The following is a 21617-nucleotide window of genomic DNA, read 5'->3' as shown; positions in this document are numbered from 1 at the left end:
GTGCAACCATTTAAAAGTTCCTGTTTGTAAAATCTCTGAGTCTGACTTGGCACTTCAGAATACTGGTCTGGATCACATTTCCCTGAAACTAGCCTCACTAAGATTTGTTTTTCTTCTCCTGCATGTTCTGTCTTTCTTTGTTGAGGATGGCCCTCAGCTTTGTGGGAAGCTTTGCAGGAATTGTCTCATGTTCTTTTCAGCTCAGTTTTATTCTAAAGTTATGGTTAAATATGTTGTAAGTTTTGGCCGCACCTAGTCTGTAGAAGAAATGTTCTTTTAGCCTGGTATCTACCTTTCCAGTACTCCAGTACCATTTTTCCTTCAGCAGGTCCACTTTCCAACTACACACTAATAGCCATCTATTATTCACTGGTAGTTTTCCATAGGGTAAGTCTAGAGTGGAAATGATAATAGGTTATTTTCACATGACCTACTTCTGCATCCATTTCTGGATGATGCTTCCTTTCGATTAGCATCTCTTTTTTTAAAAAGCTTTTAATAACCTGGAAAATGAACAGAGTTGGTCAGGTCATTGTTTTCCTTTTTCCATTCCCCTTTGTTGTGTCATAGTTTTCCTAAAATTACAGAATTTATTCAGCCTTAAGTCAAAATAATCAACATCAGCAAGTAGGAATTTCTTAGGAAATTTTGTAGAGGATTTTGATTCTGAAATATTTTTAGGAAAGGTGTTTGATTCTCTTTAAGCCAATTTTTAAAGTATATTTTTTATTGGAGGATTGACTATTTGAATATAGCTTGGCTTCTTTCTCAAATGTAAACTTGAATACTATACAAAGCTGCCTCTATGCCTATCTATATAGATAGGTGTATCTATATACCTGTATATCTATATACCTATCTATATAGGTATAGATCTATAATATCTATAATATCTATAATATCTATAATATCTATAATATCTATGTACCTATATATAATAGGTATATAGTGCCAATGTTCAGCATATGTTAATGCAACTTGCTGTAGTAGTACAAGATAGACCTTGGAATGCAGGAAAATTTGACCCAAGAATGTACGAAGTGCAGTAGATGTACAGAAAACAAAAGGAAAACAAAAGGACACTGATACTTTGTCTTTAATCTTAGACTGTCTTTAGTTAGATTAATTTTATAGATAGCTCTTACAAATATCTGTCTTCTTAGTGTCAGCAGTGGTAGGATTTCATTCCAGATGTGTATGAGAAGGGCCAATGGGCCATTTCCAATCCACATGTGTGTATTGTGTTTCAGATAAACCCTTTGTGGTATAAAAAGCTCAGTAAATAAACATGTAGCTGATGTACACATGCATGTTGAAATATTTTTATGTTTATGCCAGTAACCATGCAGAGTTTTAAGAATACCCTTCTTTAGCCATTGTGTAATCATTTCTGTATAGCTTTTCAGTGCAAATGTCAATTCAGTGCATGCAAAGGAAGCACTGGGATTTTAAAAAAAAAAGAAAAAAATAACTGAGGAAAACTGGTAGTGGTTTCCTACAGTCTCTTTTTCAAAATATATGAAAAAATTAAAAATTGTATTATTTCTTAAGCTGGTTAGGCTGAATATTGAGTTATTTGCTGCACTTCTCTGCTTCTCTAAAAGTCATATTGTAGAAGTTCACTTAAAATAGAATTAGTTGTTACAGAGATATTTAAGCAAATCAAGACAATACAAAGATGTCAAGATACTGTGACTCACTTCTCTATTACAGTTGTAATTTATTATCTGCTGAACCAGAGTAGTGAAGGCTTGGTAGACATAAATGTCTGATTTTACTATCCAGGGTTTTTTTCCAAATTCTTCAATAGGCAGCTGAAGAGTACATTGTTTAGAAATTTGTATTATATGTTTATTGAGAAGACTATATACTAATGACAGATTTTTTTTATTTAAAAAAAGCGGGAACTACACAAACAGTTGTAGCTAGTAATGAGTATCTGTATCATGTTTGAGTTTTAATCAAACTCAAAATTAGTGTTTTTTGACCTGATAATGTTGTGTGGAAAAGAAAATAGAAAGTGTCTAATGTAAGTGGTCAGACAGAACCAAGAAGTTGGATTAAACATGTATACTTGTTCATGCAGCTGCGTAGACTTACACTACTAGTTTCCTCCACTATCACCTCAGGTAAAAAGAATAATTTAAAAAATGCCATAACAAAACCTATTTGGGTGATTAAACCGGTCTGGTTTTTTTGAGGTGTTTTCCTGTGGAAAGACCAATTAGCTGGTAGTGTACAATATTGTTCTGAAAATTTTCTTCCCTTTTTATATAAACTTGATTTGACCTGGCAATCCTGATCTGCCCTGCTCCAGACTTACTTGTCAAAAATATTATAGAAAAAAAAGCCCTAGAAAGAGATTTGTGGAGATTTGTGTTGGATGAATTTTGGCTTAGAAAGCAGAATCCTGAGAAGCTGAGATGTAGCAGGGGAAGTGGATGGAAGTTAGTAGTAAAATGACTTCTTCCTGATGGAGCTTTCCCAACTTTCCTTCTTGGAGTGGGGTAACCCTGGCCATCAGGTAAGTCAGCACCCTGCTCCCTCCCCCTCAGTGGTACGGGAGAGGATGCAAAGTAGATCATGGGTCAAGATACACACAGGTTAGTAGGTGAAGGGGGTGGGAGGTAGGAAGAAACAAGTAAGGCAAAACCAATCATTTTCCATGAGAAGATTAATGATCAGCCAGTCTCAGAACAATGGTTAGTTAGGAAAAATTAACCTTGCCCCACCCCAGTTTTAGTGCTGATCACGGTTACATGATATGGAAAGCACCTTTTGTCAGCTGGGCTCAGCTGTCTGGGCTGTGTTATCTCCCAACCTCTTGGCCACTCAGCCTGCACAGGGGGAGAGGGGCAAAGTGAAAGACAGGGAAGGTCTTGACTCAGCAAAAGCCAAAACATTGGTGTTACCATCATTGTTATGGTCGCAAATCCTGAACACTTTAATGTTCACTTTACAGGCTGCCATGAAGAAAGTTAACTCCATCCCAGCCAGACCCAGCTGATGTCTATTGGCTCACCTGTAAAGCTGGAATTACACTAAATCTTAGTAAATTTACTAGCATTTCTCTGAAAACCTGGGTATTTTACAAATATATGGTAAAGGCAGCACTCTAACGCTCCATGACAAGCATTTTAACTTTACTTTCAAATTAAGGATTAAATTCTGATGCCCAAAGTGGACTTCTCTGGAGTTTATTGTTAGTTATCCATTAATTCCCCATAAGCTCAGACCTCTCATCTGAAGTCTCATTACATTAAAATAATGAAAGCTGCTATGAATTAAATACCTGAATCTTCTAACAATTAGACTTTCCGTGTTCTTCCTCATTAGTTTTTTTTTTTTTGAGAAATTTTGTAACTGTAAGTCAGTTAGCTGCTTGTCTTTTTTTTTATTTAGCAAGAAGCTTAACCTCTTTCTCTGGTTAAAACTCTACTTTTAAAATGTTCAGTACATTCTGTATCTCTACATTCACTCATGTTTTTATCAGTAAATAACTCATGACTTCCCAGTGTTTCCTGCTGAGGGACTGAACTGCTTACCTTCCAGAATATACCACACTTTCATGTTTCATAAGCAGCAGCAACAGAAATTTCTTAAAATCATAAAAAAACCCCAAACTAATTCTCAGAGCATGGAAGCCCGTATCTTCTCCTAGACTACCAAAACTTTCACTTAAGTTGCTTCATGATTTAAATTATTTTATAAAGTGAAACAACTAAATTAATGAACTAAGTGAATTGGACTAAGTTGTATTTTGAACTAAGTTGTATTTTTCAAAACAGTTATGCAGTAGGTAATATAAATCCTCCAAAAAATAGCTCTTATCCCTGTCTGTTGTCATGAAGTTTTTCCATAGATAGATGCAGTTGTAAGCAAACAAGGGGTTCTGAAAGCCCTCTGGGGATCCAGGGAGCTTTGTTAGTGAATCAGCCCAAAGCCCCTGCGACTTGGCATTATTTCACAATGCTGTTCCTAAAAAGTAAACCTGAGTAGAACAGATTCACATTTGTTTGTCAGCTATCAACAGAGGTTGTTGGAGCCTTTCCAGAAGCATTAGCAAAAAAAATGCAGTGGTGCTGTGGGGGTCCACAGTGCTTAATCAGCAGTTAGGAGCGGGAGGTTGATATTAACATTTACAGCACAGCCCTCAGACAAACTGAGTTCATATATAACCTCATTAAAGTGTCTGGACCAGTTTTCTTTTTAAAGCATAATAGCAAATATGACCATAGGAGATCTTTTGAATGCTTTACAAGGTAATATAAATTTTGTTATAATTTTACCTTTACTTTTACAATACAAACAGGTAACTTCTTTTTTTAGGACCCTTATTTACTGTAAATGAAAACAAGTTATGAAGAGCTAGTTGTTAAAGACTAGGTTTTGTCTAGTACCCTAATTGGCAGTTCTGCCTAATTCCAAAGAGGAGTAATATTAAAGAAATATAGATAAGTTAATACTGGGAATGGATCCAGCAAATAATAAATGAAGCATTTTTAATTCAAAAGCATGAAAACATGATTTAATGTTTCCTTCTGTTATTTACATATTAGTTACACAAGCTAAAAGCTTTAACCTAATGAATTAGGAAATGTATTTCCCAAGCTACTTATTTGTCAACTCCTACTCTCAAGAGGTGTTCCTCATACTTCTTTTTTATATTTTTAGCTATTAACTCCAATGCTTTCTCTAGTTCTTAGGTATTGTATGTGATTATTTACAAACCATTGTTGATTATTTACAAACATCCTTGAGACGTGGAATTTCAGGAAGGTGGCTGGCAACAGTATCACTAGAGATGTCTTGTGCTCTTCCTGCTTTTGGCCACTGCTGAAAGAAGAGTTCTGAGACAAAGGGACCTTTGGTCTGGTCTAATGCAGCTACGCTTTATATTCACAAGTGACTACTTCAAGAAGGCAAATTTTTTAGCTGAGTTTTAAAAAAAGTGTAAATTCCCAGTGGTAAAACCTGCTAATGCATATGCTTCACTGGTAGTCAGCTTTTTCTCACCCAGGCAGACTGTCAAGTTTGAAACAGTGCACAAACTGGGAGGTTTCTAGTACTGTAAGCAATGTGTGTTTTTCCTAATGAAGAGACAAACATATTCTGAGATTTAAACTTAGGGTCAAGGAAACCGTACAAAGGAAAGCCTGCCTTCTGGCAGTATTTTTCTCCAGTGTCAGACAGATGCTGACTGACACATATCATAAGATGAAATAAAAGAAGATAATGAAATTGTGCCTTATGAGAAGATTCTCCAGCTCTCTTAGAGGCAGCAAAGATGGAGCAGGGGAACTGGTGACAAAGAAAAGGCTGAGCTACACTACCTTTGGTCCAGACTTAGCATTAGGGAGGACTTAAACAAACTGGATGTACAAAAGTTGATGGGGACTGGCTCTTTTCCCAGGCAACCCTCAGCAAGACAAGAGGGCATGGTCACAAGTTGTGCCGGGGGAGGTTTAGGTTGGACATTAGAAAGAATTTCTTTACTGAGAGGGTGATCAAGCATTGGAATGGCCTGCCCCACGAAGTGGTGGATTCTCCGTCCCTGGAGATATTTAAAAAGAGACTGGATGTGGCACTCAGTGCCATGGTCTGGTAACTGCAGCAGTAGTGGGTCAAGGGTTGGACTTGATGATCTCTGAGGTCCCTTCCAACCCAGCCAATTCTATGATTCTATGAGAGAGCTGGCTGATGCCATTGTAGGGCCAATTTCATCTAACTTCTTTTATGGCAACTGAAAGTGGTTCCTAGAGACTGAAAGAAAGCAAATGCCACTTGTGTCTGTGAGAGGGAAGATCTGGGGAAACAGAGGCAGGACAAGGTCCCTTCAGTTCCTGTGAAGATGATGGAGAAAATGCTTCTGGAAAGCATTTCCAAATGCATTTAAAGACAAAAAGGGAATTTATGGTTACCATAGATTTTCAGAGGGGAAATTATGCTTAACCTGACCTTATGGTCTTCTACAGCAAGGTGACTTGTTAGATGAGGGGACAGGAGTGGACATCATTTGCCTTAACTTTGATAAAGCTTTTGACACTATCAGTCTCCCATACACCCTTCTTGACAAATCAGCAAAGTAGTGCTTAGGTAAGTGCTTAGTAAGGAGGTTTGAAAACTGACTGAGCATTCCAGAGAGTTGTAGTCAGTGGGGCAAGGTCCAGTTGGAGGCAGGTTACTAGTGATGTACCATTGGGATTGATAATTGGGCCAGTTCTGTTCAACCTTTTCATTAATGGCTTGGGTGCTGGGACAGAGTGCACCCTCAATAAGTTTGCAGATGGTACAAAACTGGGAGGAGTGGTTGGTACAGCAGCTGGTTTCACTGCTATCCACAGGGACTTGGGCAGGCTGTAGAATTAGGCTGAAAGAACTCTCATAAAATTCATCAGGGGGAAGTGCTAAGTCCTTTATCTGAGGAGGAGTAATCACATGCACAAGTACATGTGGATGCGTGAGAGAGTGAAGAGCAGCTTTGTAGAGAAAGACCTGTGAGTCCTGGTGAGCACCAAGCTGAGTATGTGCCAGCAATGTCCCCTTGTGGCTAAGGCTTGCAGGGATTCGGGACTGCATTACTATGAGGAAGGCAGGAACTTACTGGGACAAGTCCAACAAAGAATCGTAAAAATTAAGGGACTCTTCATGTGAAGAGAGACCAAGAGAGCCGTCAAGCTGGAAGAGAAGCCTTAGAGAAATATTAACAATGAAGAAGAGGAACTCAGATTCTTCTCCGGAGTGCCAGTGACAGGATGTCCCAGTTTAATAGGGCAAACCAAAGCCCAGAGAACTGAACTGTTCTTTGTTATTCCTTTCCACCTTTCCAGGGGAAGATAGAAGGGCAATAAGGAAGAGAAACTTCAAAGTTAAAACTAGAACAGATTTAGTAGAAAAGGGAAGGGATTGTAACACAGGGGATAAGGAACAAATATATACAAATCCCAGTTCCGATGATTGCTGATAAAAGTGGCTGCCAGTCCATTGCCAAAGTTTCTTCCCAGCACCTGCTGGATTCAGGTCCTGCTGAGATTGTAGCGAGCTGATAACAAAGAGAAGGATCATCTCTCTATGACCTACAAGTGCAGCAAAGCAGCAAGGAAGAAAGGAGCAGAAAGGGTGGAGACTTCCCTCCCTCCTGGCTTTTTCAGGATTTGGCTGGAAATGGGAGGGAACACTGACCCCTCTCTGTTCTGACCCCTGGATCCTTTGGCATCCTAAACATCCTCTCTCTAGGCCCTCATATCAATATCATAAAATTAGCCTGTGCTCCCTCAAACCATAACAGGACAATAGGCCTTGGGCACAAATTGAAATGTGTAAGGCATCACAGGAACACAGGAACACACTTTAGTACTGTGAGGTGGTCTGACAGTGGAATGGCATGCCCTGGAGGGTTGCAGAACTGTTCAAAGCCCAACTGGATGTGATCTGGGACAACCTGCTTTAGCCGTGGGCTTGAACTGGGTGATTTCAGCAGATCCCTTTCAGCTTTAACAATTCTGTGATTTTGATGACTGTTACAGTAAGAGTGGAACAAACTCTAGTACATTATTTTACCACAACTCATCTTAGAATTTAATCAGGCTTTTAACTTTCACCTCCTTCGTGGAAAAGGATTTTCTTTTAAGTGAAAAAAGGATTTTCTTTTAAGTTGGCCATTTGAACATCAGCATAAAAACCCTGTAATGTCTAGAAACAGTCATGTTTCCATAGTGAAATTTTCAGTGAACAAACCAGAGTTATAATTTCTGTATTATTGTTATTGAAGTATGTCTGCCTCACTCTGTTAAAAAATAATTTAAAAAAGAAATAATTTTAAAGTTTATTTGTATTCATAGAACCTCAAGATGCTTTATCTTGAGGTTATACAGACACAAGAGAGGAAGTAACCATACTTCCTTACCCTTACTGCTGCAGTAGAGTGCTATTTCAAATAGCATCCTCTCTGACTCCTCAGCCAAGGGTGGCATCCAGCACCTGTTGCTGTCATGAAAGATCCTGGGGACTTGCCCAAAGGTGTTGAAATATATGGTAACATGTCTGTGGAATTTGATAAAAGCTCTGAGGTTTTTGCCTGGTATCTGCTTGATATGGGGATTGGTGTAGGCTGCTGTCAAGTGTCAGATGTGACGAGTATCACCATACTCTACATATATAAAATTTCTGGAAAATGAGTTTCACATGGTTTTACTCCTTAACCCCGTGATGACTTCTTTATCTGTCTTGAGCTGATTTCTCTCATTGCTGTTGACTATGAAAAATAACTGGCAGCTTTATTCTGCGTTTTTGGCAAAAATCTGTATGTATCTTTGTGTTTGTGGTAAAACTTGTATTTCCAAGCTACTGTACAGATTAGCACTGTAAATTGAAATTGTTTCTGTCAGCATAGCGGTTTAAATTTACTAGACTTTAGTGCTTAAAGTAACTCCATTTTCTCAAAGAGGTAAGCTGGCTGCATTACTTTTCCAGAAGATCATCTTGCTTTGAATTTTTCCTGCAAGAGGTGTTGGAGTCACAACAGCAAGGACTTAAAGCTTTACTAGGAGGAGTTCCTCTTCAGTTTCTGCTCTGTCTCTGAAAGAATCTAAGAGAGTTTTAACTTTCTCAAGCTACTGCCTCTGTAGTAAAACAGAAAACAGAAAGCAAACTTTGCCTCTGTTTTTTAATATTAGGACCATGTGTACTCATCTATATATTCAGAAAAGGAAACAGTCTGTTGCTATTAGAGACTGTTTCCTGCCTTTGCGCCCAACTGTATCTCACTGTCACGTCTCTGAACACCAGCCAGAAATGACGTGTTTTTATTCTTCCTCTCAGTTTGCATTTGAACACAGCCTGTAAATTTTCAATTTCACTAGCACTGATGTGATCATGAACATTGCTTCTTATGTATATGACATTCCACCTAAACTATAGGGGTATGTGTGATGACATAGTATTTCATGCTATATTCCACATAAATTGATCAAAGGCATCAGCAGTCCCTCAAGATAGCTGTCTTTCTCAGAATTTTTAGTTCTTTCTGAATGTCACAAGGCTAGACAAGGTTTCTGGGGAGCTGTCCATCCAGATTCTGATGACATGGAAGTGGTTAGGACAGAGCATTCCTGTATACCTCTGCACAGGAGCTCCATGTTGTTCAGAGGGCTGTCTAGAAGTTTCCCTCTGAATCAACAGCTGTCATGCTTTAGTGTTGACAGTTGACAACTGCAATATATAGCATGAACAGAAGTAGGAGGTCTTTCTCCTTTGTAAGGAAGTCATTGACTTTTGAGAAGTTATCTTACATAACTCAGTTTACTTAAAAATCCTTGCTGCTAGTGAGATGCTCAGGGCAAAGTTTAAGGATAACATGTTTTGAATTAAGAATGCCTAAGGCTTACCTTTCTTTTTACTTTTAAAACAGTTGACTTTTACATTTTTTCACCCCATTAATTCCTAGCATTGGAACTGAATGCCTTCCTGCATCCTCAGTCTGAAGTACATGTTTCTGATGGGCATTTCTGCCTTTTCTTCAAAAAACCTCGGGAATCCTGAAAGTGCTTCTCTTCCCAAATGCTTCCACTTTTGTTATCTGGCCTGTTCCAGCCACATGGATGTGTGGGTTTCTCATGGTTTTCCCAGGAGGCACATTTGACAATTTGAAATGCAGTGTTAAAATTTAATTGAGTGTTTAAATGCAAATGATAACCTGTGTCTTCCTGTCGGGGGTCAGTTGGGTTCCTTAGTATATTTCTTAGATCAGGGATAGTGTTTCACAGAGCACCTTAATCAGGCATTAATTTCTTTTGCAAGGGAGCCTTTCAAGACTGCAACCATGTCTGGTCCAATGTTTCTTCTGCAGTAAAACAAGGGGGGGTATGAATGATCTTGAGGGAGACATGAAGGCTGTTTATTACTTACTAGACTTTATTTCAGATACATTCCATCTTCAAGATCATAGTCTTCTGTCTTTCTGCCTCAAGTGCTGTCAACTGATTTTGGGATTCAAAGATTATAAAGAAACTGATGATGTGGCATCATGTTCCAGCTGTTTGTGTCCTGGAGGGAGGAGGTGTGAGCACAGCTGTGACCAGGTCTGGTCGTGCTTAGTCATGATGTGAGTTGACAATACTTCTTGAAACCATTGGCTGCTGGTGACATACACACTTGTAACCGGTAACATTTACACTGGAGTACAGCAGAGTGGGATTTGGAAAGCACTATAGCATAGTATAGGATGAAATGTGCATGCTGGGATTATTTCTGAAATATAACAAAGCAGGTAATTGTTTAATTTTGCTATGCTATTTTGTAATGAATCAAGGTTTATACAGACCAGAATGATAGCACAGGATTGTGAGAGAATGCTACGTACATTCACTGAGTGTAAGCACTTAATACAGGCATTTGGCCTAAAATTCATTTGTTAATTTCTCTAATGCAACTGATCCCCCAAATTTTATAGTCACTAAACTGCATGTAAAAATAGAAATACATATTTAATTTTTAGGGAACATCGGGCATCACAAGTACAAGAGCCTCGCAGGTGCCTTCACAGGCACAAGATGTTGATGGTTTTTGTTTCTACCTGTTTCTACCTTTATCTTCCATAATATTGCTAACTTTTTTTTTGATGGAGGCATACCAGACATTTTGATCAATAGCTGGTCTCTGATTTAATGCAGAGACATAGTATGTATTTGTTGGGGGATGGCAGTTCTGCTCAGATACAGAAGATAGGGTTTTGTTTGTCTTAGTCAAAATAACATTTATGTCTAGCTTGAGTTTTAGTATAAAATACCTGTGAGTTATTAACTTAATAGTACTGGCAATTTTAGAGTATGTATTTGTAGTTACAGTAGTTTTTACCCTATGAAACCAGTACTATATGAAAATGGGAATCTGTTGATTTATACCTGGAAGTATTCCATAGGAGATTTGAGGAGGAAAAAACTTCTGTCTTACTCACTGAGGGATTTTAGCCCACAGCTCTAGGTTGGATGTCAGGACCTCTGGAGGGAGCTGGCCAACTAATGTAGGATTCAAAGCCACTGGTTTAGGGAAGGGTTTGCCTGAGCATCAGTAGGAGAGGTTGGCATCAAATGAGGCCCCAGTTCCTCTCTGTAGAGAGGCTTCAAAAGGAAAGGCAGTGCCTGTGTCACCCCAAAACTTGTATACTGGAGCTTTTACCTCTGAAGCAGCCCCTTCCGATGCATGGAACTTGCTAATACATGCCAAGTATCAGCTGTGGGGTTTGTTTTGTTTTTTTTAATTTATAAGATGAGGTTGGGAACAGATTCAAGATGATAAAAAGTTTCTTATTTCAAGTCTTAGTCTTGTCTAAGTTGAGAATCTCAAGCTCGGTTCAGTTCTGATTTCATTTAGAAATCATTTGATGAAAAAACATAGATAGCTTGAAGTTGGACATGAGGTTAAGATGAGCATAAATCTCTGTGATCATCAGATACATTCGTTTCTTCCAGATCTTTGTTGCACAAACATCAGCTATAACTGGTTTCTGGTTTTCGTTGTACACAATGGCCCATGTACATCTATAATTCTGCAAAGAATTTTTAAGCTGTATTTAAAGGAAGGAGGTGGCATCAATGTGTAACACTTTTTGAAAGGTAAATATTTGTAAATATTGTATTTCGAAGGATCTGGAAAAGTAGGTACTCAATAGGCACCCCATAGGTATTCTGTGTATGCATGCATCAGCAGTAGAGGCTCCACAGAAACGTGTAATCCGGAGTGATGCAGGAGACATACACTATCACTTAAAAATGCAACATTTCATGCTGAATATACTTTCATACTCAACCAGGAGAAGAAATCTTACTGAGAAATACAAAAATTTATCCAGTTCATGACTCTAAGCCAAAGCATCACTGCTCATCAGAAAGCAATTATCACAAAATACCAGTTTTGATTAGCAATTTAAAAAAAAATGTGGAGTGTGTTTCTATTCAAACATTATATTGAAACATATTTCTTTATTTGAGTCAGATACTTGCATATTTTCATGCAGTGAGGTTTTTTTTCCTTTTCATTATTTCACTACTCATTCACTGGGAAGTGTTAGTATTTCACTTGTTTCTGATTAAAATTGGAATTAGCCCACTGTAGGAGTTTCCATTTCTACCTTACAGTCAGTGGGATCAAGAGCCTGTAAATACTGATGGAATGGCTATGCTTGTGTGTTTTGTCATGCCTTTGATTTTTGAAGTGAAATTTCTCCTTTCTTTCTCTTGGAGCTTGAAGGTCAGTCTACATTTACAGTGTAAACTGTGGAGTCAAAACCACACAGGATTGTGAAACCAAACTCTCAGGAAATGGGGAAACATGATAGCTTTAGTATTATGTTGCCCAAACACATTCAGTGTTTGTGGTTAGGTAAGCTTCTGCTGGCTTTTTCCTGATGTTGAAAATAAGTTGTTACATAGGTGTTGGAATTATTTGTTTTGGTAAGGTGTTGCAGTTTTGAGTCAAATATATTTGTAGCCTGGCCTCATAATGATACATTTCACCTCTGCTCTTCTGTTCTTCAGCTAGACTTGCTGCTGTTTTCTACCTGCAGTCAACTGCTCTGAGATACAAGTAAGCCTGTTTGGATATAAAAATCCACTTTGAGTGGAACAGCTTTATAGCCAAGTGAACACAGGAGCTTTCTGCTGAATAGATGATGCAGTAGTGCTTTCAGTTAATGTATTTAGTACCATTCTTCTAGTTTCACAGTTAAGGCCAGCATGTCAAGTCTGGTATTTGATAAAGAATGGAGATTTATTTTTTCCATTTTCACTTACAGAGTTGAAAAAGTTGGTAATGCTATGTTGTCTTAAAATATGGATAAAGATGTTGGGCAAAACCTTATGTGCTTATACAGCATTGTTTCCTGCTTCATGCTTTCCCATGGGGAATGTGCCTGCATTTATATGTACATTTAGGATGAAATGCTTCAAGGCAGCCTGGAATTAAAAAACTTAGATTTAGTATTTGGTTTATTTTCTCAAATTTCTGAAAAACATGATAGTCAAGTGTCTCTACCAACACTCATTAAACTAGAATATTCTAATTTGCCTTATTAGATTTTTGTTACTATAAATCAACAGCATTTTAAAAAAGTGTCTACTAAGGTTTTAATTGACATACAGAAAAAATAAAAACTGACTAATACCTGGGAAGAGAAGATTATGGAGGATCTACCCAAATAAACACAGGCTTACAGTGCTCACAGAAATAACTAATATTGTCTAATTTTAGATAAGCCATGCTTTCTCTGCCATTTTAGTTCTTAAATTTAAAAGGGATGTTTTGCAGGCTTAGTGAAGGTTGTGCCTGCAATCTTTATCCATGGCATTCCTTGGTTATGATGGGCATTTTAATTCTATGTACTAGTGATGTTTGTAACTTCTTGTCATCAGACCTCATATCACTGTTAGACATCAGGCAAGGGGCCACCAGGATTTCCAGTGATTAGATAAAAGCTGGGACTCATCTTTCCCATGCTGACTTCCCCTATGGCTCTTTCACCGTGTCTGTACGTTGCTGGGGACCTAGGACCTGAATCAGTGTGACCTCTTCTTCACAAGATGATTGCAGGACAAAGAGACTCCCTTTGCCTATGTGAATTCCTGAAATAGAGAAGACCTTCTCCGGTCCTGACTTCTCTTTCATCCACTTTTTCTCCAAACTACCCACTATCTCTTGATCTATCCACTGCCTGCATGCAAAACAATCATGCCTGTCTTGTGGAGAGAAAAGGCTGCCACTGACTTTGAAGCTAGAAAAGTGATTTACAGGTACCTAAAAACCTGCCCTCCAGCACGTACCAATAAAACACAATTTCAATCTTTTTGTATGAGCTGCAATATGAAATGTTTAAGTGGGTAACACATGCAGCTGTTCAACTTTTCTTCCTGCCCTTTGCTTCTGGTACTAGGAACTGACTTGTTCAGCATAGTCTTAGTTAATATTTTCCCAAAAGGAATCCTGTTCTTGCAAGTACTTTTCCGGATTCTTAATATGGCTTCAGTCTAAGTTTTAGGCAGATAGTAAACCGATTTCAAACCAGTTTGGAACATACAGAAATCAATGTGTTTTTTTGAATGAGCACCATATAATTAGGTACATCTGGCTTGTGAACATAAATGATCCCTGAACTGAATTTTTATAGAGCAGACTCTGCTTAGGTTTACTATCTGTTTAAATCCTTCTTTTAATCTCTTATTTAAATTTGAACTAAAAGGAGATCATTCTCATAGCTTGGATTTTTTTGTTTGTTTGTTTTGTTTGATTTGAGATTTTATCTAGACCATATTTCATTTTATATGCAAGTGTTGTTTTGACTGTTTGCATGATTAGTGGCTTTGGCATCTAAAAGAAAAAGGGCACAGTTTGATTATGCATTAGAAAAGCACTTGGATCGTTCTTTCGGGACCTTGCAAAGTGAGACACGTGTTTTCCCATATGTACCCTGCTTGTATACGAACAAACCCCTTTCTTTTTAAGGCAGTATTTATTAAGTTTTCTTTTCTGTTGGCATCCCTGCCATACTTTAAGTACCTGGTTAATCATACACTCCAGGAGCACTATTATCTCAGGCTGGCAGTGGTGAAAAACCAGGCATGCTTGTGGGTATTGTATAGATGGAGAGTGTAAATTGTACAGATGAGACTAACAGGGCTTGCAAATTTCACAGCAGTTATGTTCAGTATTCAGCAGGTCCATCTTCATGAAGTCTTTTGTGCATGTATCATCCTACCCTGTCTGGTCTGAATGGGGAGAGCTGAGGTGAGGAACAAGTTCTAGTGCATCCATGTAGAAACCAGTATCTGTCCCATACATACAGCTTCTTCCTATCCCTAATTTGGTGAGATCATTGTGAATCCTTTGTCACCCTATACTGCAGGGTATTCTTCTAGTTCATTATCAGAAAAGAGATCTCTAGACATACTTCTGTACAGTTTACTCTGTGGTAAAGTCCTAAGTGTCTCTTTGACTTAAGGCCACACTAACAGTGCATTTTGGGTTCATTTGGCACTAGATTTGCCATATATTGCTCTTGCCATTTGGAAATTAAAGAATGGAAAGACCTCAATAAACCACTCTCAGGTGGAGAATGGCTACTGCACAGGTATATAGAAATAGGCAAGGGCAGCACAGGGGAGGAGGGAGAACAGGATGAAGTGCTGGATCCCAAATATGGTGCAGAAGCTGTTGAGGAGTTTCCTGTGCCCTTCGGGATGGACTTCCTATAATTCATTAACCACATGATGGAAAAATGGACCTGAGTATGTTTGTGGATCTGTCCAGTAGGTGGAAGTATTGTGAGTGCTTCAACAGTTACCGCAAGCATCATCTGACTGGGTCTGAAGTCTGTTGTGCAAAGGGGAAAGACAATTAAATGGTAAAGGATACCAAGCAGTGACAATCAGGCCAAAACCAGGTTTACCCATATTTTTTAGATCTGGCTTATGTATCGAACTGGTAATATTTGGGTTTATTTTATCTCTATAGCTTTCTGTAGACTAAATTTTCCCACGGTGAAAACCATACCTGTTATGAGTTTTATGCATGCTGAGATAAATTGCTTGAAAATTCTTCACCACAGATAACTGAGATATTATAGCTGTGTTGTTGTATGAAAACAGTTAATTGTGTGTGCTGAAAACATATTTCTGACATCGATCAGAAGATTATACTGATATATGTGTTTATGGTAGAAGATAATAAATAGAAATCAGGAGTGAAGTCTGGATACAGCAACAACAGATGGGCTTTTGTACCTATTTTAGTTACAGGACTGTATAAACAGTGCTACGAAAATCACACAGCTAATCAAGTCTTCTTTTATTGTAATTTAAAATTAAACCCCAAATTAAAAAAAAAATTGCATGAGTGCTGGAATTTGGTTTTGGTGTGCTCACAGTATACGGACTGCATATTGCACTCTCTTTTGCAATAACAGGAGTAGCATAACTACAGATGGAGTTGCTCTACTTCTGGGTTAGGAAATAGCATTAAAACAGTTTCATGGTTTGCTAATTTGAATCTCTGTGTAACTGTTGAAGTGCATAACTGAAAGCAGCACAACTTAGATAGAATGCAAGAAGAATTTTTACCTTTTTCCTGCTTCCTCCCTCCCCCCCCGCCCCGACACCTTTTCTCTCCCTGTGCACCCCCGTGCACACATGATGTCTCTGTGCACCTTGGCACACACATGACATCTGTGTGTGGCAGCAGCAGAAAGAACAGGCAGCAGGTCAGGGCTGCTCTGTTTGACACCTGGGGGGGTGCCTGCCAGGTGTATTTCTGCACCCTAGAAGTCCAGAGTGCCTTTCTTTGTAATGCAAGATTTCAGTGCTCTGTAGGGATGACAAAAAGCTCATCCACCACTCTCAACTCATAGAGAAGAAATTAAAAAAAATTGTGCATCTAGAAAGTTTTTGTAGTCTGCCTACCAGAAAAAAGCTCATAGTAGTACTATAAGAAATGTAGAAAAGGACCAATGAAGCAAGTTGTGAGCACGCTTCTGTGTTATTTTTAGCTGTTTACTCAATCAATAACTTCTATAAAAAGATCTTTCTGGTAAAATCTACAAGCTAATAAGATACCACTTGCAGAAGAGGCACCTATGCTTAATTTCTTAATAAAATGTGAATGTGGCTTCCATGCTTTTGAATTTAACAATTTGTCCTCTCTTTTTTTGTCTTGTGCTGTTTTTCTGTGGTACTGTATAAATGTCTTGTTGCTTTTCTGATAAGGCAATGTCTTTGAATGTTCCCAAAAAGTGTGCAGACAAGACCTGCTTCATTTATTTCTGCTTTGGATATCTTGGAGAGAAACAAAAAAATCTTGATCTCTTTCCCTTTCAAAACAATAGTTGGAGAAAAGTTGAAATAATTGACAACTGGTGAAATGCATTGACAATAATGGATGTATCACATAATTTCTCATTACATTTTGTAAATTATACATATGAAGAAATAATAGATGAGAGCTTCAGGACACTATACAATGTTGTTCTTGATCTGTGTGAAAACTTAGATTAGGTACCTGTAATACACACACATGGAAGAGTGTTCAAAGTTGAAAATATTTCAACCCAAACCTCTTGTATGAGGTACAACTTGTTGGGGCTGCAGAAGAGAGATACTGTAAGCTTTCCTTGATTACTGCATAACTGCTAAATGGGAAAGTTTAAGTAATACCCAGGTTATACACTGAAGTGTGGTATCTTTGTGTTACTCCATGAAAACAGTTGGTTGAAAACCTTTTTTTCTGGTATTACTGTGAAAGCCAGTCCTTTCACTATACAGCCTTCCATGGGACAACCTGGTGCAACACTTTTACTTTATTATCATTACTTCATGCAGCATTCTCTATGCTTTCTAATTCATGGGAACGAAAATCTCTACAGGAAGGAGCTGAAGTTTGGCATGGGCATGGAGCTTATTTTTATTGTTTAAAAGTTTGCAGTCCACTGAAGGTGGCATTCTGTAGGAGCAGAATTTATCACCAAACATCTCTATGTTGACCAAGGAGGGGGAGGTTTAAAAAACCCAAAAAACAAAAACAAACAAAAAAACAACCAACCAAACAAAAAAACCCCAAACCAACATGAATATGTAATGTCTTAAGTGTTAAATTACCACTTGGTTTTTTTGCAGTGTAAGATATATCCTAGCTTCCATGACAGCTGCCTCCTCTTGAAAGCTTCTTCCCAATCCTTTTCATGTATTGGTACTATTTCCTCTTTCTTGTGAAACAAAACATTACAGTCTGTTCTGACAGTTCAGTGTTCAGCTCCTGAATCTTCTTGGCAGTAAATCTAGCAAAATTTTTGCTACTATGACTCTTATTATTTATATAAAATATTTATAAAATATGTAATAGGATTTGCCACCTGTGTATCTAATAAGAAAATGCTTCTGTAAACAGTGCACAAAACATGAGCATGTTTTTAGCTAGGCTGGGGATGTGCTGACACAGCAACCCATTCTTTCACAATGCCCTGTATCTTGCAGTATTAAGCCAAGGCCTTCTTACAGCCTTCTTCATTCTATGGTAAACTTGCCTTGGTGTTTGCAGAAGTGGGAACAGTTTACAAATTATGAGCTAAAGCCATAACAAAACCAACTAAGCTTTTGGTAAAGTAAAACCAGAATTTTTTTGTTCCAGTAGAGAAGGGTGTAAAGGACCATACTTCATTGGACTTCTGTGTCTTATTCAGGTTCATGTCCTTTAGACTTGAAGACTCTGTAGTTTGTATGTAAACCCTTTTTGTTATGTGTGCCACACAAAAGGTTTCATTTTCTCTGGGAATTCTGGCCTTTTCTCCAAGACAGCCTCTATCTAAATGTGTGGTGAGTTTTGAGCCCTTCATTTTCGGAGTTACTTTTCCCTAAGAGAATCTGCCCTATGAAATGTAGGTGTATCTACTGATTTTGCTTTTGGAGTTTTTGTCATTATTTGTTTGTTGGGTTTTTTTTTTCTTACTATTCCATATCAAATGCAGAGTTTACAATTAAAGAGGGGCGAGGTTTTTAAGCTTCCAGGCTGTTTACTCACCAGGGGATCAAAAAGCAGTCTGGATACTTTGGTAACTGGCTCTTCCCTGCAGCTGAATCAGTGTGGTCCCTTACGTGGGCTCTGGTGTTGTCCGTGGACTCTGTTTAATATTTAATTGCCTTATTCTGTTATTTTTATTTGTCTTCGGTGTAAAATTCATAGTGTGGAGACTCTAAAGAAAGTGATAATGTCCTCACAACCAAATGCCATTACAAGTTGCTGCTTAGCCAAAGATCAAAAAGTTACTTACTGTCCTGGTTTGGACACTACCTAAACACTCCAATCTGGTTGGGGTCTTTTCAGCCAATACATGTGTTTTTAAGAAGCATAACAACTGAATTGAAACATAAAATACTATTTCTGGAGTCTGAACTGAGCCCCTTTGTGCAGGAGGAACAGGGCTGAGTGAGTAGATGTGATCTTGGCTCTGTAGGTAGGAAACAAAGCAAAGTAATCAGATTTTTGTTGTTAGACCAGAGAGGTCTGAAGTTTCTGAACACCTTGAGAAATCTTAATTTGCGAAATTTGCTGCCATTTAACTACAAGTTCATTGCCTATTCCTTGCAAGAGTTCAAGGCCAGGTTGGATGGGGCTTTGAGTAACCTGATCTAGTGAGAGGTGTCCCTTCTCATGCACGTGGTTGTAACTTGATGATCTTTAATGTTCTTTCCAATCCAGGCCATTCTATGATTCTGTAATTCTGGGATTATCTCCGTGTCTGTCTGCCATCTAAAATAACCAAAGTCAGTCATCTTGTGTGTAAATCTCATCACACAGGGCTCTTGATACTGATTTGTATTCTGGCTTGTTTATCTCTTTACCTACCAACACTCCAACACTCCCTTTGACTAAAGGACCCCCAAAACTATCATAGTTCATCTGTAATAACACTGTTTTTCTTCCTGTTACTCCTCTTTCCTGTGTGGGGCTTCCTGACTGTTCAGTAGCTTCCATTTGCTGAGCAGTACTTAGTATGAAAATCATAGAATAGTTTGGGTTGGAAGGCACCTTTAGGATCACCTATTTCCAGCCTCCCTACATGGGCAAGGACACCTCTGACTAGACCAGGTTGATGAAAACCCCGTCCAGCCTGGCCTTGAACCCTTCCAGGGAGGGACCATTCACAACCATCCTGGACAGCCTGTCCAGTGTTTCTTCACTTTCACAGGAACTAATTTTTTCCTAATGTGTAACCTAAATCTACCCTTTTCCCTCTTAAAACCGTTACCCATTGTCCCATCACTACATGCTGGTCTAGTGTTGTAATTTTAATTCTGTGATAAGATGTAGGGTAATACACACTTTAATTTTCTGTGTTTAGAAGTATGCAGCTGCTGCGCTTTGTCACACTGCAGGAGATGATGAAGCCTGTAGAAGACAGACAGTCTCTCAAGGAATGTCCTTAATTGACCCACGTTGTTGTGTCTACTGCAAAATAAAAAGTTGCCAGTGTCACCAAGAGCATTCAGCTAAAATGTCTGTCTTTCTTAGGCATGGGAAAAGTACATGGCAAAGGACAGTCCCTATCATAAATAAACTCACTCAAAATAGGAGAAAAGTTGCTCTGAGGTATTATTTACCCCACACCCCAAAGCAACTTTGCCATTGCTGAAGAATTCACACCACCCTTTCTGACTTCATACCTTTTACTTATGAGACCATCCTAGCTACTTACAGCTGTCCCCTAAAATTTAAATAATACAGCTGAATGTTACAATAAAGATAATTTATATTTTTTTCCCTGCATGCCCTAATTTTGTCTAGCTGACAGCTTTGCTGTTTCTGACTTCATCCTGAAATACACTTATTTACACTTAAGTCCAGTAAGGAGTTTGCTGGTAATAGTGTTACTTCCACAAACAACCCTTCAGGCACACACATTTAACCCTGGGAGGGGGACTTAGGTGGGAATTTGGTGGCATATTGGTGCTGGCAGCACTGTCAGGACTTCTGTGAGATCATACTTTTCTTCTTGTGTGAGCAGTCACGTTTTCACAGAGGTTTTGTCCTGTTCACTGTGCTGAAAATATATTATATGAGTAAGTAGGAAAAGATGGTTCCTTTTGACAGTGATTTTACTGGAGGCTGTGCCAGTGGAAAAATAGGCTTCCAAGTAATTTCCCCTGATTTTACTGCGAAGGCGTGTATGATGCATGCTGAGGTGGGGGGTGGCTGCAAAGAGCCGAGTTCTTTTGCTGTCTTCTAAAACAATATACTACAATAGTTAAACATTTTCTGGAGTTAAACATTCTCTGCACAGAGAAATCAGGTATTTTTTCCAAGAAGGAAAGGTGAATTGCCTCTTCTCAGGGTACATAGCACCATGCACTGAGCATGAGTGAAAGAAAATATAACTATTTAGCTTAAACAACCTGAAAGAAAGCTGCTGCTTCTCATCCTTTAAGCATGTATTTAGTCATACTGTGTTAGTCAGTGTAATTATGGAGGCTACAGAAGTAATTCCAGATAGTAACTAGTGTTGAAATGTATAATTTAGTCTTAAAAAGTAATTTCTTTACATTAGATTTTTCTGCAAGTTAAGAGAGCCCCAATCTGATTGTCAGACACTGCTCCATGCTCAGGGCTTTTTTTGGTCTCCCCTGCTTGCTTTCTCATACCACGTTGGCAAGCTGCAACAAGTGAAACTCCACCCTTCCTACAGACTGGGGAGAATAACATGCATAAAAGGCGACTGCTGGCGAGTGAAATGAGGGTTTCTGTGGAGGTGCTGGTTTTCCAGACAGTCACTGCGGCGCAGCTGAGAAAGGGGAGGGATCCTTTTCAAGTAGCTTAGTTGTGATTTGCTAAATTCATAGACTTTTCCCCTTAAAATCCCAACCCTCCTGTCCTCTTTCCTTTTTTCTTTTTTCTTTTTTCTTTTCTTTTTTTTTTTTTTTTTTTTTTTTTTGAGAAGTTGACTTGCTGCTGCTTCTCAGTGGGCACATCAGCTGTAATCTGGTCCCCAGTGCCTGTGGCTGACACCATGAGTTTGGAGGCTGATGACCCCAAGGAAGGTATGGTTTCTAACTATTTTCACAGGAGAGGGAACGTGCACGACTGCA

The 21617-nt window shown here is 38.6% G+C and overlaps 1 protein-coding gene across 4 annotated transcripts in view; it reads left to right on the top strand.

The window, feature by feature from the left end:
• Positions 1-21617, top strand: part of TNFAIP8 (TNF alpha induced protein 8) — a 59113-nt gene that overhangs the window by 16970 nt on the left and 20526 nt on the right. Inside the window, exon 1 of one of the 4 annotated variants that reach the window (XM_071731027.1) lies at positions 12530-12582. The exons of 2 other annotated variants lie outside the window; for them this stretch is intronic. In XM_071731027.1, the coding sequence (XP_071587128.1) occupies position 12582 (1 nt within the window). In that variant the 5' untranslated portion in view covers positions 12530-12581. Of the gene's footprint in view, positions 1-12529; positions 12583-21237; positions 21570-21617 lie in introns of those variants that run through there. One more of the 4 variants, XM_071731024.1, reaches the window with a different exon arrangement.

Source organism: Heliangelus exortis, chromosome Z (genome assembly GCF_036169615.1).
Source record: "Heliangelus exortis chromosome Z, bHelExo1.hap1, whole genome shotgun sequence".
Classification (NCBI taxonomy): Eukaryota; Metazoa; Chordata; class Aves; order Apodiformes; family Trochilidae; genus Heliangelus; species Heliangelus exortis.
This window is presented reverse-complemented; position numbering and strand designations above follow the sequence as displayed.